Here is a 15,941-nt window from a genome sequence, read left to right on the forward strand (position 1 = left end):
TAGCAGGCATCCTCATTTGTGATTTTAAAAAGAATTCTTCTGGTGTTTCAATATTAAGGTTGATATTGGTTATTGATTAAGACAGTTACCATTTACTGAGCACCTTCTGTGTGCTGGGCACTACGATAAAGGCACTGCAAGTATTTAAAAAAATTTAATCCTCACAATAAATCTGTTAGTTTCTGGTATAAGTCCCATTTTATAGTTCAGAAAACTGATTCTTGGAAAGATTACGTATTTTCTTGAAGTAAAAGAATAATTCTTAAAAAAAAAAAGTGTAACAAACCAACACACATACACATTATTATACATTTATATTAACCTAGAAAAAAGTCTGGAACAATATACACCAAAATGGAAATATTTGTTTTTTCTGGTAGCAAGATTATGGACATTTTTATTTTCTTTCTTAGTGTATTTCCAATTCACCTACAAAACTTCAGGACATTGAAAAAAATATGAATGACAGTAACTGCAAATATCTACAAGCGAGATACATAAGATTATGTTTATCACTGGCTTGGTCTTTATCCTCAATAGCTTTTAAAAAGTGTCTTGTGATTGTAGCATCCTTCTGAACAACTTTACATTGTTTTATTTAAAATTAAATCCGTAATACCCACTTAAAGCAATGAGCCAAAATCATTCACTTTAGTGTTTAAAAATAGATATGGAATCTTGCAACCACTGAAAGGTTATGAGACTGGCTAAAGAACACAAAGCAATAAGCTGGTGAGAAATAGAATTTTAAGAACTGAAACAGGACCTCTTAAGTTTATTAAAATGCAAAGCCCCAGGCTCCAGGGATTCTGATTAGGTAAGGTCTTGAAAAGCAATTGCATTTTTAAGAACCCCAGTTGATCCTCTTGTGGGTGATCCACACTAAACCACTATTCTAGGTGCTATAAGGATACTAGGGAAGATGCAACAGAAAAATGAATAGTTTGTTTTTCCAGCTGACATTTTTAATTGATCAACAATAGTTTATCTTCAGTGGGACTGATTTGATATAGTCAAGTAAGCATACAAGTTATATAATTACTCTGCAAGAAAAACAAAAACAAAGTCAAATTTAGAAAATGCTCACCATTTCAGTTTCATCATCTAAAAATTGTAAAAAGTCTAAATAGAAGTCATTCAACAATACATTTATTGCAATAGTGCAGTTGGAAGAAATATTTAAAAAGAACCAACCAAAAAATTATACATATGATATACAAGCTACAAAAGTTTAGAAAGGAAATATTTGAAGGAAAAAAGTTTACCTTGAGCTAACTGTGTTTTTAAAGATCTTGTATCCTGTGTAAAGGCAGAACCAACGGCACTACTTTGGGATAAGGTACTGCTGTTTGATGTTTCTGTTCCGAAGGATGTCAAGGAGCTTCCAGCTTTAAGAGATTTTTTTTTTAATTACAAAAAATTAAAAAAATAAACTTTAAACATTTCAATTATATAAAGTAATATAGCATTTTAAAGATAATGAGTGTTTTGCCACCCTCCTGTAACAGTTGTACAAATTAATAATGCTGAAAATTATGTCATATAATTAAAATATATCAAACAACAGTTTGGGAAATCTTTGGCAATAGAGGGGGGAAAAGAGCCAATATACAGTCCAGTATCCTTTGATGCAAAATATTAATTTTTATAATACATGCAGCATTGTCTTAGGCAGTTATGCAGATGTGACAGCAAGAACCTATGTCAGAGAAAGAAAGTAGCAGAAATGATACATTCTATAGCAAAACTAAGGTTCAATTATTTTAATACCAAGCATCTGCACAAATAACCAAATTAGCAGATATGTCTACTGGAAACTTGTTTAGCATTTCCAAGGCACCGAACAATGGACTCGAGCTTTAATGCTTCCCCACTCAGGACACTACTGTGGGGCAGCATTCTGCTTAAATCAATAGCAAAATGTTCTGGTAATCTGCTGAATAGGGTTATGTTAATCCTCCCCTCTAAGTTTCCATAGAATTTATGAATCATCTACTTTTCATATGCTATACTGTCTTCCTAGTTACTTAATGTTTAATTTATGTAGATTTTTGCTAGCAAGAACTATTCCAATAGTCCCTATTCCTCAATATCTAAATGCAATCTAAAGATAATAGCCAGAACTCTCTTACATAAATTACAAATATAACCACATTAATACAGTGTTTAAGACTCTTCAAAGACTTTCCACTGTTCTCAAGTTCAAAAGACTTACCTCAGTTAATAAGGCCCTTCTTATCTGTCCACCTCTTCTTCCAGCAATTCCCTTATTTTTACCAGTCTAGCCTACAGCAGAAAGTTACCCAGGTGCTCTTAAAATATCTGAAAATTATGATCACGTCCCTCATACCCTTCTCATTTCCAAGCTAGGCATCTCTGGTTCCTTCAACCACTACTCATTTCATGGGGTCTTTGAGACACCATTTTTAAAATTTTAACTATTCCTAATTTAATGAATTCTGGTTGTCCATATCCTCAAGAAACCCTTCTTAAATTTTACTTAATAATTTCAAAATTAATAAATCAAAAATAATTCTTAAAAATTTAATTCTAAAATATTGAAATTTTTAAAAAATTGAATATTCCCACCAATAAGCATGGATTACTTCTTTATATATTTAGATCTTTAATATCTCTTAGCAACATTTTGTGCTTTTCATCATAGGCCAGAGTTTTCTTAACGTTCGCACTAATGATATTTTTGGATGGATAACTCCTTGTTGTAGGGACTGTCCTATGCATTGTAGGAGGTTAAGTAACAACTCTGGAGATGCCAGTAGCACTATCAACTGTGACAACCAAAAATGTCTTCAGGCATTGCAAACGTTCTCAGGAAAGATAAGATTGTCCTCCACCACTGAAAACCACTGCCGTAAAGGTTTTAAAATCTTTTGTTAAATCAGTTCCTGGGTATGTAATATTTATTGACAGTATTGTAAGTAACAGTGTTTTACATTTCATTTCCCAATTTATGTGTTCTAGATCTAGTGTTGGTAAATACACGTTTTCTGTAACTGGCCAGACAAAAAAGACTTTAGGCACTGCAGGTCATATTATCTCTGTTGTAACTATTCAATTCTGCCTTGGTAGTATGCAAGCAACCATAGGCAGCATGTAAAGGAATGGGTGTGGTTTTGTTCCAAAAACTCTTTATTTACAAAAACAGACAGATGGCTGGATTTGGCCCACAACCATAGTTTGCTAACCCCTGTCCTAGACTACAAAAATACAGTTGATTTTGGATATTTACTATGTATCCTTTACCATGCTAAATTCCTCATTCGAGTGGTTTGAGCATTCCTTTGTATTTCCTACACAGACAATTATGTCACCTTCAAATAAAGACCATTTAAAATTCTTCCTTTCTAATCTGTGAGCCTTCTACTTATTTTTCTTGCCTTAAGTGAACTGGCTAAGACCTACAGAACAATGCTCAAAAGAAATGGTGTGAGACATGGCTGATTTTGCTTTATTCCTGATCTCGAGGGTAAAGTGTTTATTATTTCACCATTACGTATGCTAGCTTTAAATTTTTTGTTTATACCATCGATCAGAGATCTAGGAAGTTTCCCTCTATTCTTTAGGTGCTGATAAATCGGTAATGAATTTTATCGAATGTCTGTTTTGATCCATGGAGATGAACACAGTTTTTCTCCTTCACTTTGTTAATATGATAAATTGCTAATTTATTTTCAAATGTTAAAACAACCTTGTATTCCTTAGATAACCCCCACTTTGTCAACCTTTTTATGACTTGCTGGCTTCATTGCAAATATTCTGCCAAGGAATTTTATATCTATTTTCACAGGAGATATTGATCTGTAATTTTTCTTGTAATTACCTTATCAGATTTTGGTAGCCCAATTATCTGGCTTCATAAAATGAGTTATGAAGTGCTCTTTCTTCCTCTATTCTCTAAAAGAGTCTGTGTACGATTAGTAAAAATTATTTCTTCCCTAAATGTTTGCTAGAATTCATCAGTAAAGCCAACAGTCTGGAATTTTCTGCATGGGAGATTGTGAATTACAGCTTCAACTTTTTAAAGATCTATAGAGATGTTTATTCTTTCATTCCTGATACTGGGTTTTTGGGTTTTCTTTTATCCTTGATCAGTCTTGCTAGTGGCTTATCAATTTTATGAAACTTTTCAGAGAATCAACTTCTAGCTTTTTTTTATTTGATGTTCTCTGTTTTTTGTCTTTAGTATGTTTCTGTTTTATTGATTTTTCCTCTTTTAAATTTCTTCCTTCTACTACTATTGGGCCAGTTTCTTTCCTTTTTTTCCTAGGTTCTTAAGCTAACAGCCTATATCACTGATTCTAAAACATTCCTGTTTTCTAATATATGTATTTAAAGCCATAAAATTTCCTCTAAGCACTGCTTTACCTCCGCCCACAACTTTTGATATGCTGCATTTTATGATCATTGAATTAAAAATATTTCCTAATTTCCCTTGCAGTTTCTTCTTTGATCCACAGGTGATATACAAGCTTGCTCAATTTTCATTTATTTGGAGATCTATTATCAATTCCAGATTTAATTTCTTTTTGGTTTAAGTTGATACCATTTTCAACTTCAATCCTTTCGAATTGAATGAACCTTGTTTTATGGTCCAGCATTTGATCTGTCTTGGTGACTAGTCTACGTCCAACTGAAAAGAATCTATTTTTTGCAATTAGTTGGATATACATTTACAAAAGGTACATATACATTTAGGACTTTCTCTGCCTTCTAATTGGAATGTTTAATTCCTTTATACTTTACCAAAACAAATCTCTTAACAATCCTTAGTCTTTCATACTTAATGCATGAAATACCATCCTAGTTTCTCCTAACCATAAAGTTCATAAGCATGTCTTATAATTCCTCACTAAACTTAGTAACTAAGAATTAATCTGTAGAGGTGTACCTCCTATGCCCTATAGCCACAGCCCAGCAAGGAGGCTCAGTCAGCAACTGCCATCGTGACAGCTGTGCAGACGGGCATCCATCCCTAGGCAACATGTTAGAAGTTGTACTCAAACAATAATTCTATCTAGCGCTTGCAGAATACATCCTGTTATCCATACATCTAGTAAGGTCCCTCCATCTATAAGGTGGGCACCATGGTGGAGAAGTTGGACTGTCCCTGCTGGAGAGATCCCTTGCAGGGGAAGAAGTATGTGCAGAAGGACGGACACCACTACTGCCAGAAGTGCTTTGACAGGTTCTGCACCAACAACTGTGTGGAATGCTGCAAGCCCACTGGCGTGGATTCCAAGGAACTGGCACAAGACCTGCTTCCAGTGTGCCAAGATTCTTCCCTAAAGTGTAGGACTTCTACTGCATGACTTGCCACGAGACCAAATTCTCCAAGTACAGCGTGAAGTACAATAAGGCTTTGGAAAAGGTTCCAGTGTGGTTGCCTATAAAGGAAGCCCTGGCACAACTACTGCTTCCACTGCAAAAAATGCTCTGTAAATCTGGCCAATGAGTGTTTTGTTTTCTATGAGGAGTAACTGTACTGCCCCGATTGTGCCCCCAAACTGTAAACTGACAGGGGCTTCTGCCCTGTAAAATGGAATTTGAATCTTGTTCTTTCTGTCGTCTCTCTTTGCCCTACACTACCATTAGGGAAAGAATGATAATTTCACCTCTTCAAAGTTGCTCCTTCTGTCCTTTCTCCCATTTTACAGTATTATTCATATAAGGGCACAACAAGGCAATCATATGAGGATTTAGCAAAAAGCAGCCCTTCAGCAAACTTCCTCATCAAAACTATTACTTGCCTTCTGTTCTTTGGTGCTTTCAAATAACTAATATGAATTTCCAGAAAATTAATGATTGAATTTAGCTGTATTTCTGTTTCAGATGGATACTGTCATGGTGAGTATGTTTGTAAGCTTAACAAAACTAACCCTGCTGTCCTTTTCATTTTTTAAATAAATGTTTTTGTTTTAATTTATAGCAACACAGTTTTAGTTTTGAAACTTGCATGAGAATATTTTAGTTTAGCCCTCTCAGATTTTCCTGCAGTTTAGAACTAACAGTACAACTCTAGGGGGGTGTCTGAGCAGGCACCAGAGCCATCATCAACATGGGCATAACATTTCAAAACAGCAAAGAGATAAATCCCTCGTAACAGTAGTTTTCTGTTCTTTGTCTATGTGTTAAGGAGGAACATGAAATCCCTTTATTTGAGATTCCTAGGATTCTTTTCCTCAGTTGCTTAGCTGGATCTCTGGGAGAGTGGAGAGGCCACTATCCTCACAGGCAGAACCAGATTCCTACCTACTGCTTACATGAAATGCAGGATAACCTACTCATTGAATTCTACATGATCATATTACAAAATATAATGAGACTACACCAAAAGTAAACATGTAACAACAATATATATTAACATTCTTGTTAAGAGTGGTTTTAGAATCTGACAACTCATTTCTATATTTTGTCATTAGCTATTATCAGCTAAAGTTTCAGTGTATCCTTACAGAAATAGAGCAGTATATAAATAAAAAATTAATCTGTAGAGAACAATGGAGAATTATTATCTGATATGCTTTGGCTATTCAACCAAGCTAAATATGTACCCATTTGTCTGTTTGTTCAACCAATATTCTTCCATCTCATCCACAAGAATTTTATGAGACTCAGACAGCATGCTATTAAACCTACCCAGACAGGAAATTATACATTTTGTCTAAATTATTTGTGAACAACCCGTTAACCTCATTAACTGAAGTAAATAACAGAAAAAAAGATCCAATTTCCCCAAGCTCCTTTATTTTAATCCTGCTACAGAATTAATTTAAATGGCTCATCAAACTACCATTCACTGTTTCTATGAATCCTTTTTCTCACTGAATCAATAAGCTGTAACTGTATGATACATGGAAAAATATGGACAATACTGTTTTGCTACCTCATTTATTGTGAAATACTTTTTTCCTATACCTCCATAAATTAAGGTTAATAATGATCTAATCGCTGCACATAAGAATTATTTTAGCACCAGCTCAAAAAAATAGTGCTTTAATTCTATCTGGTGAATCTACCATTCTTTTTTCAATACATAAGAGGATCTGTTTCTGCAGTCTCACCAAAAGTAATAATAGGTAGTGAAACTTTTGGATTTTTGCAAAATTGATAGTGAGAAATGGCATCTGAGTGTAGATTTAATTTGTGTATCTCTCATTATAAGCAACATTTAACATATTTAAGGGACATTTTAATTTTTTTTTCCTGTGAGCTGTCAGTTTCTAACTCTTGCTCATTGTTCTAGTTGGGCTGCTGATCTTCTTTAGGATAGTAACCTTTTGCCTGGACTATAAGTTGCATATAATGTTGTAAGAGAACTGTAAAACAACATGCGGTTTTAAAGACAAAAATAATATATGAAAATTCAAATGGAAAAAATTTCTTCCACATCACGTAACAATGGAATAATACTGGCTTATTTAACCTTACTTTTAAAATCAGAATACTATGGATCAAAAATGAAAAAAGGAGGCTTAGATTAAAATCAGCTATATTGCATCAACACAAACTATTCATAAGTAAATTTCTTTTCTAAAAAACAACTGGCACCTTGATGAATGCGATACTTTCCTCATCATCATTCAACAAAACAAAACTTCTAAGTAGTGTATATAGTTTTCTAATTAGCCAATCCACCAATTAGTCTGATATAGAAATCAACCAAATAAAAATAATCTGCAATTGCAAATATTATTTTGCCAACATGGAAAACACAGATAAAATTTTACCTCTGTGACACCCAAAGAACACTAAACCAGCAACCTCCAATAATATTAAAATTAGATGAAAGCATTTACAAGGGATATATTTTACAAACACAAAATAATTTATAAAATACTTTGATTAAAGGTGCAGACCCTGAAGAATGGCAGAAGCAGTATTAATTATGTAGATACTATGTGACAGATCCTGTTCAAATGCTTTACACATATTATCATATAAACTTTACAGTATCATAGAAAGTAAGTACAATAACCATCCCAATATTAGTTAACTAAATTAAATAACGAAAGGAGTCTCCAAAGGATAATATAATTTACGATCACCTCTTATTTGAATCCTTAGATTAGTATTCTAACAGTTAAAGCTAACACAGGGTATATACCTTGGTTAACATGTATAGTTAACATTGGTCTTATTACTTGAATAGGATTAGGAGATACACGGACCAAAGTTACACTGCCTATTTTACTTATCCAAGAATAAGTCTAAAAGGCACTATGTATTAAATTTTTTAATTTTGGAAAATGTAAAGCCTATATAAAAACTAAAAGACTAATACACTGTATACCCCATATATTCTTCATCTAGACTTACCAACTGTTAACATCCTGCCACACCTATTCCAATTCCCCATTTCTATATGTCTCAATATATACTTCTCTCCTGCCAAGGTAGGCTACAATCCATTTGACCCTTCACACTAATAAAGCTCAAAACCATCTCCCCCAAATAAAAACATTCTCCTATATGATTAAACATAATACTACTATCACACCTAAGAAAATCAACAATAACATCATTCAACATTTAGTCCATAATCAAAGTTCCTAAATATTTCCTAAACTGTTCTTAATACTAACACTTTTTCAACCCAGGATTCAATCAAGGTTCATGTATCGCATTTGGATGTTATATCTTTTCAGTCTCTACCAGTCTGAAACAGTCCCGCTGCTTCCCTGTTCTTCGTAACATGGAATCCTTTGAAGAGTTCAATGTTGAAGAATTTCATGTCTATTTCATAATAAGATTTTGCATTTTTAGCAAGAAGAATACATAGGTGGTATTGTATACTCCCCATTTTATTATTATTTCAGGAGACACATTATTTAATTATGGCAATGCCAAACGACCACTGATTAAGATGGTAACTACCAGTCTCACAATTATAAAGGGAGGTTTTTTCCTTAGTAATTAATAAGTAACCTGTAGGATTATATTTCAAGACCATCTTAACATAGTGTTCCAACATCTTTCATCCAGTGATTTTAGCATCTGTTGAGAATTGAATCATGTCCCCCACAAAAGACGTATCCAGGTCCCACCCCCTGGTCCTGTGCATGTGAACCCATTTGGAAACAGGACCTTTGAAGATGTTACTAGTTAAGGTGTGCCCAAACTGAATGAGAGTGGACCCTAATCCAAAATAGCTGAAGTCCTTATAAGCAAAGGAAATGGACACAGAAAAGGAAAAGCCATGAGAAACAACCAAAAGCTGGAAATCAATGGAACCCAAAAGAGAAAGGAGAAGACACCATCATGTGCACTGCCATGTAACAGAAAAGTCAAAGAACCTGAAAGATTGCCACCAGCCAGAGGATACTGACCCTAGGAGGAAGCAAGACTTTTAGCCTCTGAAACTACAAGCCAGTAAGTTCCTGTTGTTAAGCCAACCCACTGTATGGCATTTGGTTTAGCAGCTAAGAAACTAAAACAGTATCCACTCTTAATCCTTCCATGAATTATCATAAAATGGTGATTTTCTCAGTCTATCAATCCTTCTACATTTATTAGCTACCAATTAATGCTATCTTTCCCTTCAAGGGGTCCTGGTACCTTTTGGTGGGGAATGGTATTTAAAAATCAAAAATTTAGTACACATGTTTTTTGCTACTAGGTGTCATGGCTTCTAGGCTCTTTCTAAGAACAGAGCCAAGCAATAAAGAGTTTTTTTAAATTATCAGTTCACATCCAGTACCACAGGGTTCTTCCTCACCTTCCCCCATTCCATATTTGTATCTCCCTTCTCCAGAGTAACAACACTGTTTCCCAACATCATCAATATATTTACTCACTGGCCCTATACAATAATACATATAAAATAGTTTCAGAATTAACAGCACCAATACTACTACCAATTATAAACTTAAAAATCAAGTTCAAGATTTCTTTATGGTTCTGTTTGTTCTTAAACTATCTCCTACTAAAAGTGTACCGTCAGAGTATTAAATTTAAAAGTTACTTTAATTCTTTTCTCTGTGTGGTTCTCAATTAGATATATGGTTAGCATTAGTTGTTTCTGTTTATATTCAATTTTATGGTTTGTTTTTTCCCATGTTTTTTTTATTTTTGTGAATAAGAAAAACATCTACATACCTCAAAAGTCAAAACTATATAAAACTTATATCCACAGAAAAGAATTAAATAATTTTAACAAAACTTGTTAAAGTACTAATGAATATCAAGATAACCTTGAAAGTAGATTAGTAATTCAGTGAAACAAAGAATAAATTGATAAATGATTATTTCAATGGGATTACAAAAATATTAAGGGCTAGAGCTTGAGATGTGAAGTTATTCTTTACTGTGGGAATGTCAATAAAAGTCTATGTAAGAGCTAAAATGCAGAGCTATAAAAACAAGACAGCACTGAGCTGATGTGATTATATTTAGCTTCCGTATACATAATGGATACCTTTGTTCTCCAATCATTAGTTCAGTCCTTCCAATATATTTTCATTACAATTTTATGTTTCTCACACATTGCTGAAATAAACAAAGCACCAAGGCCTGAAATATGCTATTTGTGAGGATCTCTTATAGGTGGGTGTTAAACATGATAATGATCCACATTCCATAGAATATTAATAATATTCCTTAATAGCATTATCTACAACCCCCTTTCAGGAACCCAACCTGTCAGAGAAATGTTTATTTAAATGTCTTATGTAAATTTAAAATAATATTCAATGAAATTTGGTAATCAGATATATATAGGTTTAAAAGAAATGTGACTAATCTAAGAACTAGCCTTTATAGAAAGGCTAGTCATTAAGGCCATTAAATAAAGCCTTCAAAATAATAAAAAAATGTGTTCTCAGCATCATGAAACAAGTTACAAAAGGAACATTAAGTAGTATTTCCAAAAGTTTGTGGTAAGTGTTCTAGACCTTTGTAATAAAAAGAAGGAAATTACACAAAAAAAGAGAAAAGCACCACATACCAACACCAACAGCGCCAAATTGCTGCCCAACTAATGAACTTGGACTGAACTGGCTGTACGTTGACATCCTGCCAAAAGGTCCATAGGAGCCCACTGACTGGAATGAAGAAGTAGATGAGCCTAGTGAAGACTGAAGGAAAATCATGGGTTATTTTTCCAACTCCAAGCAACATGAGTATAATGGAAAGAAGTTTGGGTTTTTAAATGTTTAAGATAACTATTAAATTATAAGCAGACACAAAAGTAATAATGATAACTTAAAACATGCATTGACTATTAAGACAGTTGAACAACCTTCTGAATTCAATAAGGTAAATATGTGCCAATTACACTCACTGTGATTTACAAATACTTTTTTTCTATAATAACCTCTCCTTTGGATTAAAGAGTTTTACAGTGGTTTTGGAAAGAAATGAAGAAAACTTACTTGGGAAGGTAAAGTAACTTTACTTAAAGAAAAAATATGAGGAAAAACCACATTTTTAGTAATTATTGGCTTTTAGCCTGGTGCTGAGATAAAAGAAGACATCTCACTTTTGGTTTTATTCCTATTTTCAGTTATTTGAGGTATACTATTAAAATCACAGTTAGCAAAGAGATGCAGAAACAAGCACACCTCACATAAAACCATTTAGATGTTTAAATACAGCTGCCATTAATTTTAAGAACATTTAAAAACCTTAACTTACCAAACCTAATATAAACCCACAATGCTTTATATATTATTACATTTAATTATAAAATATTTTATAATATAAATACGAAGATTACTAAAAACTACTGGGATATTATTCATTGACGGCAGGACCTTATCTGTGTGTTCACTGTTATTGTCAGGCACATCAGAGGTACACAATGAATTCTGCTCAATGAATGACTATGAAGATTAAGTCAAAGTTTATGGTGGTTGGAAGAAGCTGTTCAACATCTTTTTGATAAATGCACTGTTTTGTTTTGTTTTTTTTCTCATTCCATAAAACAGATTACTAAAAAACTAGCTCCCCGGAGAATTATCAAAAGATATATTAGAGAGAGTAAGGTAACACCAGTTTTTGCTATAAGGTAGCTGTCTCTATTAATGTCTCTTCTCTCTCCATTAAAAGATTAACATATTCTGAGGATTCCCTCAGACTTACTCCTCCAAAAATAAGATTTAAAAAGGGAAGAACATGGGTGAGGGTAGAGAATTTCTCCAGTTTAAGCTGCAAGAATAAAATTTACCATTTCTTATTTAAAAGCTTATCTTATATTCAGAAAAAATAGTAAATAAATGCCAAAAGGTACCTTCTCTCCCATTTTAATTTTACATACCATTTTATATATTTTTTAAAGAATTCACTAGGTATTTTCTTTTAATAGCTGGAAGACAGTATGACAAATTCTATGCAAGTTAATATGTTTTTAAGTATATTTTGCGGTAAATTAAGAAGTTTTTATCACTCAAAGGAAAAAAAAGGGAAGTAAATTTAAAATAATCTAAAAGTATTAGACTGCTAAATAACCAACAAGCATATTTTAGAGCAAATGACAAAATAATGACTCCTGAGAAGAAAAAAGATTAAATTGAGAAAATGGATTCAGGAGGAAACCACAGGGGCCATAATACTTTAATCAGCTATATCTGCAAGTAAAAATACTCTTAATAAATTTGCTTCTTTTGTTATAGCCGAGATTCAGAGACCTATACATTTCCAATAAACATGTAAACATGTACAGTAATGTGCATCACCTTTAAATCAAAATATACACTTTCAGGTATCATGTATATTTATTTTTAATAAAATTCTCATACTTTTAATACCTCTTACTGAGAAAACTTAGGGTCTTTTTTCTTTTAATGTCTTATTTTAGGGACTTCAACGACCTTAAGCTTGTTATATTATATGTACATTATTACATAATACAGCATTTTATATAATATTTCTAAGTTAGCATTTTTCATTACACCTTAAATCATTAAATCTTACTTAAGAGTAGCCATTACACCTTGGTTTGTAATATGAAACATATCTGAATATATTAAAGGGGCATGGATTGTGGATTCTGGAATCAGACTCCCTTGGTTCAAATTCTGACTCTGCCTCAACTGCCTCACTTGTAAAAATGAGAATAATTACATGAGATTTAAATTATGTACAGTGTTTGAACAGTGCTTGACAGAGGTCACCCTCTATAAATGTCAGCTATTGTAATAGTTGAAGTTGGAAAATATTTTATAAGAAAAATAAATTCCTCAACTGTTTTTTTTTAAAAAACCTTATTTAGTCCACAATTATCCAGAGAGAAAAACCTAGATGAGAACTTTATCCTGATAATTTTAAACTCTGAAATGGGAAGTGACAAGAACACTTAATTGAAAGAATGAGAAAACCAAAAACCTGGGAAAAACACAAGCCAAGGCCAGTCATGAGCCTCAAACACAAGTATGAAGTTTATTTGTACTCCAAGACAAATCAACTATCAGTTACCTGAACGATCGCTGGGTCCTGAGGCAAAGAACATTGTGGTTTTGGTGGCTCACAAACAGTGAGGTCTTTAATATCACTCCCGCGGAATATAATGTACTCAAAGACTTCATCTCTAGGTGGTATTGGACGATCTGTTGGTCTGTCTTCTGTCCCAAATGACCGAACTGGTGAAAAAGTAGAGACAAGATAAGATGTGTCTATTCATCATATCAGACTGTGCTGTATAAGTGTACTGTTCCAAGTACTAAGCAGCAGTTCTCAATGTCATCCACAAGAGAGTATTCACTAACGGTTGATAATTAAAAAAAAAAAAGAGAAACTGGGTTTTGCCTACAACTAAATGTATTCAATTTAAAAGACTATCTGTCAAAGGCCCTCCTTCTACAAAATCACAGAGAAATTCAACTAGGCTTTCTAAGGCTTTATGAAACCATTTCAAACTATATCAGTAAGTAGATTCAGAGTAAATTCAAAGAGAATCTACCTATCATGTCTAGACAAGCAGCAGGCACAGAAAGGTATAAGACGAGGAAAAAAGAGGAAACAATATAGAATGAAGCAAAAATTTTACAGAAAAGATGAAACTAAGAAAGGGAAGAAAAGAGAGGAGAGAAACAAGCAGGAAGGAAGCAAGGAAGGAGGAGAGAAACAATGTAAAAAAAGGACATGAAATCAAAAGATAGATGAAATATTCATTTAGGAATAAGACTTATCCCAGGAAGATAGATAAAAATTTCAGAAAGAATTGCCTCAAATTCTTGAGAACAATACACAGAACACAGACTCATGATCAAAATGATACTGAAAAGACAAGGTGGCATTCAGAGTTAAGAGAAGAGAAAAATATAAAAGATAAATACAACAGAACTAATAAATGCAGAAACAACAGTAAAACAGAACAGTTAATTCAGTAAACCAAGTCCCTAATAGAGAAAAATTTTGAGAAAAAGCAAACAAAATGTAAAGAAAAAGTACAGCAATAAAAAGGTTACAAAGAAAACAATTATGAAGACCCAATAGTTAACTCTTGTCCCTGAGGTAGACAACAGAATATAATTAAAGATGTAACAGAATAGGAATTTCCTGACATGAAGATTTAAATCTAATCAAAAGGTTTCACTGTTATTTCCAGAAAAAAATTTAGCACACTATGAACCAGAGAGACTTATCCTTTGATATATCAAAATAAAGAATCATGGGAACAGTGGTATCAAACGATAAGAGAATAAATTCATTTAAGCACACAAATTTACATGACTATTATATTTATAGAACAGAATGTAAATGTAATAGTTCTGAAGGCTACATAGTACGACAAAATAAATCAGACAAATATATTTATCCGGTAGCAGTCCAGCAAAAATTGGGAGATGAAGAAGAGTAGAGACATGGAGGAAAACAAAAGGAAAAGTAGGCAGACTAATATTCTCTCATCCTTTATAGTATGGAGTCATTTGATAAAAATGTTTTGGAAGTTGCTAAATTAATAAATGTAGGCTTTAAAATATGTTATATGAAGTGTTAAATGTAATCAAAAGAATTTAAAATTAAGGGCATTTCTTCCAAAACGTGGGGTGAAAAACACCCTATCATAAAGTCAAAGAGGCAGAATGAAAAAGCATAAAAATAGAAACCATGGGATGAGATGGTTTACAGACACCAACATTTTGAGAAATACACTCTAAAACAATGGTGGCTGGTTTGATCAGATTTAGTGCTTTCAAAGGAAATCTTATAGCATTCTAAAGAACAAATTAGAAGAGAAAAGATCAGAAGGGCACACAAGAAAAATGGCTGGAAGATATCATTATAGAATAAATGAGACGTGGCAAAGTTTGAATACTGAGCATTGGCTGCAAGAAGAAAGGAAGGAGGTATGACAAGCTCTGAAAATGTAGAGAAGTAACTACCAATACTGTTCTGCTATTAACACATGGTTAAACACATAAATCAGCTCCTCTGCAACTAAAAAGGGAATTATGTCAGTACACTGAGAAGTCACGTTGGTTCATCCTTAATTTTTCCTAAGATGTTATTTGTTTTGCATTTGCAGGTAGTAGCAGCTAAATGCAGCAAGCCAATGTGGCTATATGCTCTCTGCTCTGTAGAAGTGCTTACTGCATGGTTCTCCCTGATCTCATGGATTTTTTTCCTTCTCCTCCAGAAGCAGTCCCAACTCTCATGTTTTTTTTTTTTTTTAATTAGTTACAGTCTCTAGTTTATGTTGATTGCATCCCTCCCCCAATGCCTCCCCATTTTTAACACCTTGCAAGGTTGACATTTGCTTGTTCTCCCTCATAAAAGAACATATTTGTACATTTTATCACAATTATTCAATACTCTAGATTTCACCAAGTCACACAGTCCCAGTCTTTATCTTTCCTTTCTTGTGGTGTCTCACATGCTCCCCACCTTCCTCTCTCAACCATATCATAGTTACCTTTGTTCAGTGTGCTTACATTGTTGTGCTACCATTTCCCAAAATTGTGTTCCAAACCATGCACTCCTGT

At 33.3% G+C, this 15,941-nt stretch overlaps 1 protein-coding gene across 2 annotated transcripts in view; it reads right to left on the reverse strand.

Moving 5' to 3' along the window:
- LSM14A (LSM14A mRNA processing body assembly factor) overlaps nucleotides 1–15,941 on the reverse strand; it is a 57,321-nt gene that overhangs the window by 25,355 nt on the left and 16,025 nt on the right. For both annotated transcript variants that reach the window (XM_037819388.1, XM_037819389.1), the window contains exons 2-4: nucleotides 13,432–13,595; nucleotides 10,964–11,093; nucleotides 1,266–1,388 (exon numbers count right to left, since the gene is read on the reverse strand). In XM_037819388.1, coding sequence (XP_037675316.1) covers nucleotides 1,266–1,388; nucleotides 10,964–11,093; nucleotides 13,432–13,595 — 417 coding nt within the window. The remainder of the gene's footprint in view (nucleotides 1–1,265; nucleotides 1,389–10,963; nucleotides 11,094–13,431; nucleotides 13,596–15,941) is intronic.

This window comes from Choloepus didactylus, chromosome 27 (assembly GCF_015220235.1).
Source record: "Choloepus didactylus isolate mChoDid1 chromosome 27, mChoDid1.pri, whole genome shotgun sequence".
NCBI classification, from domain to species: Eukaryota; Metazoa; Chordata; class Mammalia; order Pilosa; family Megalonychidae; genus Choloepus; species Choloepus didactylus.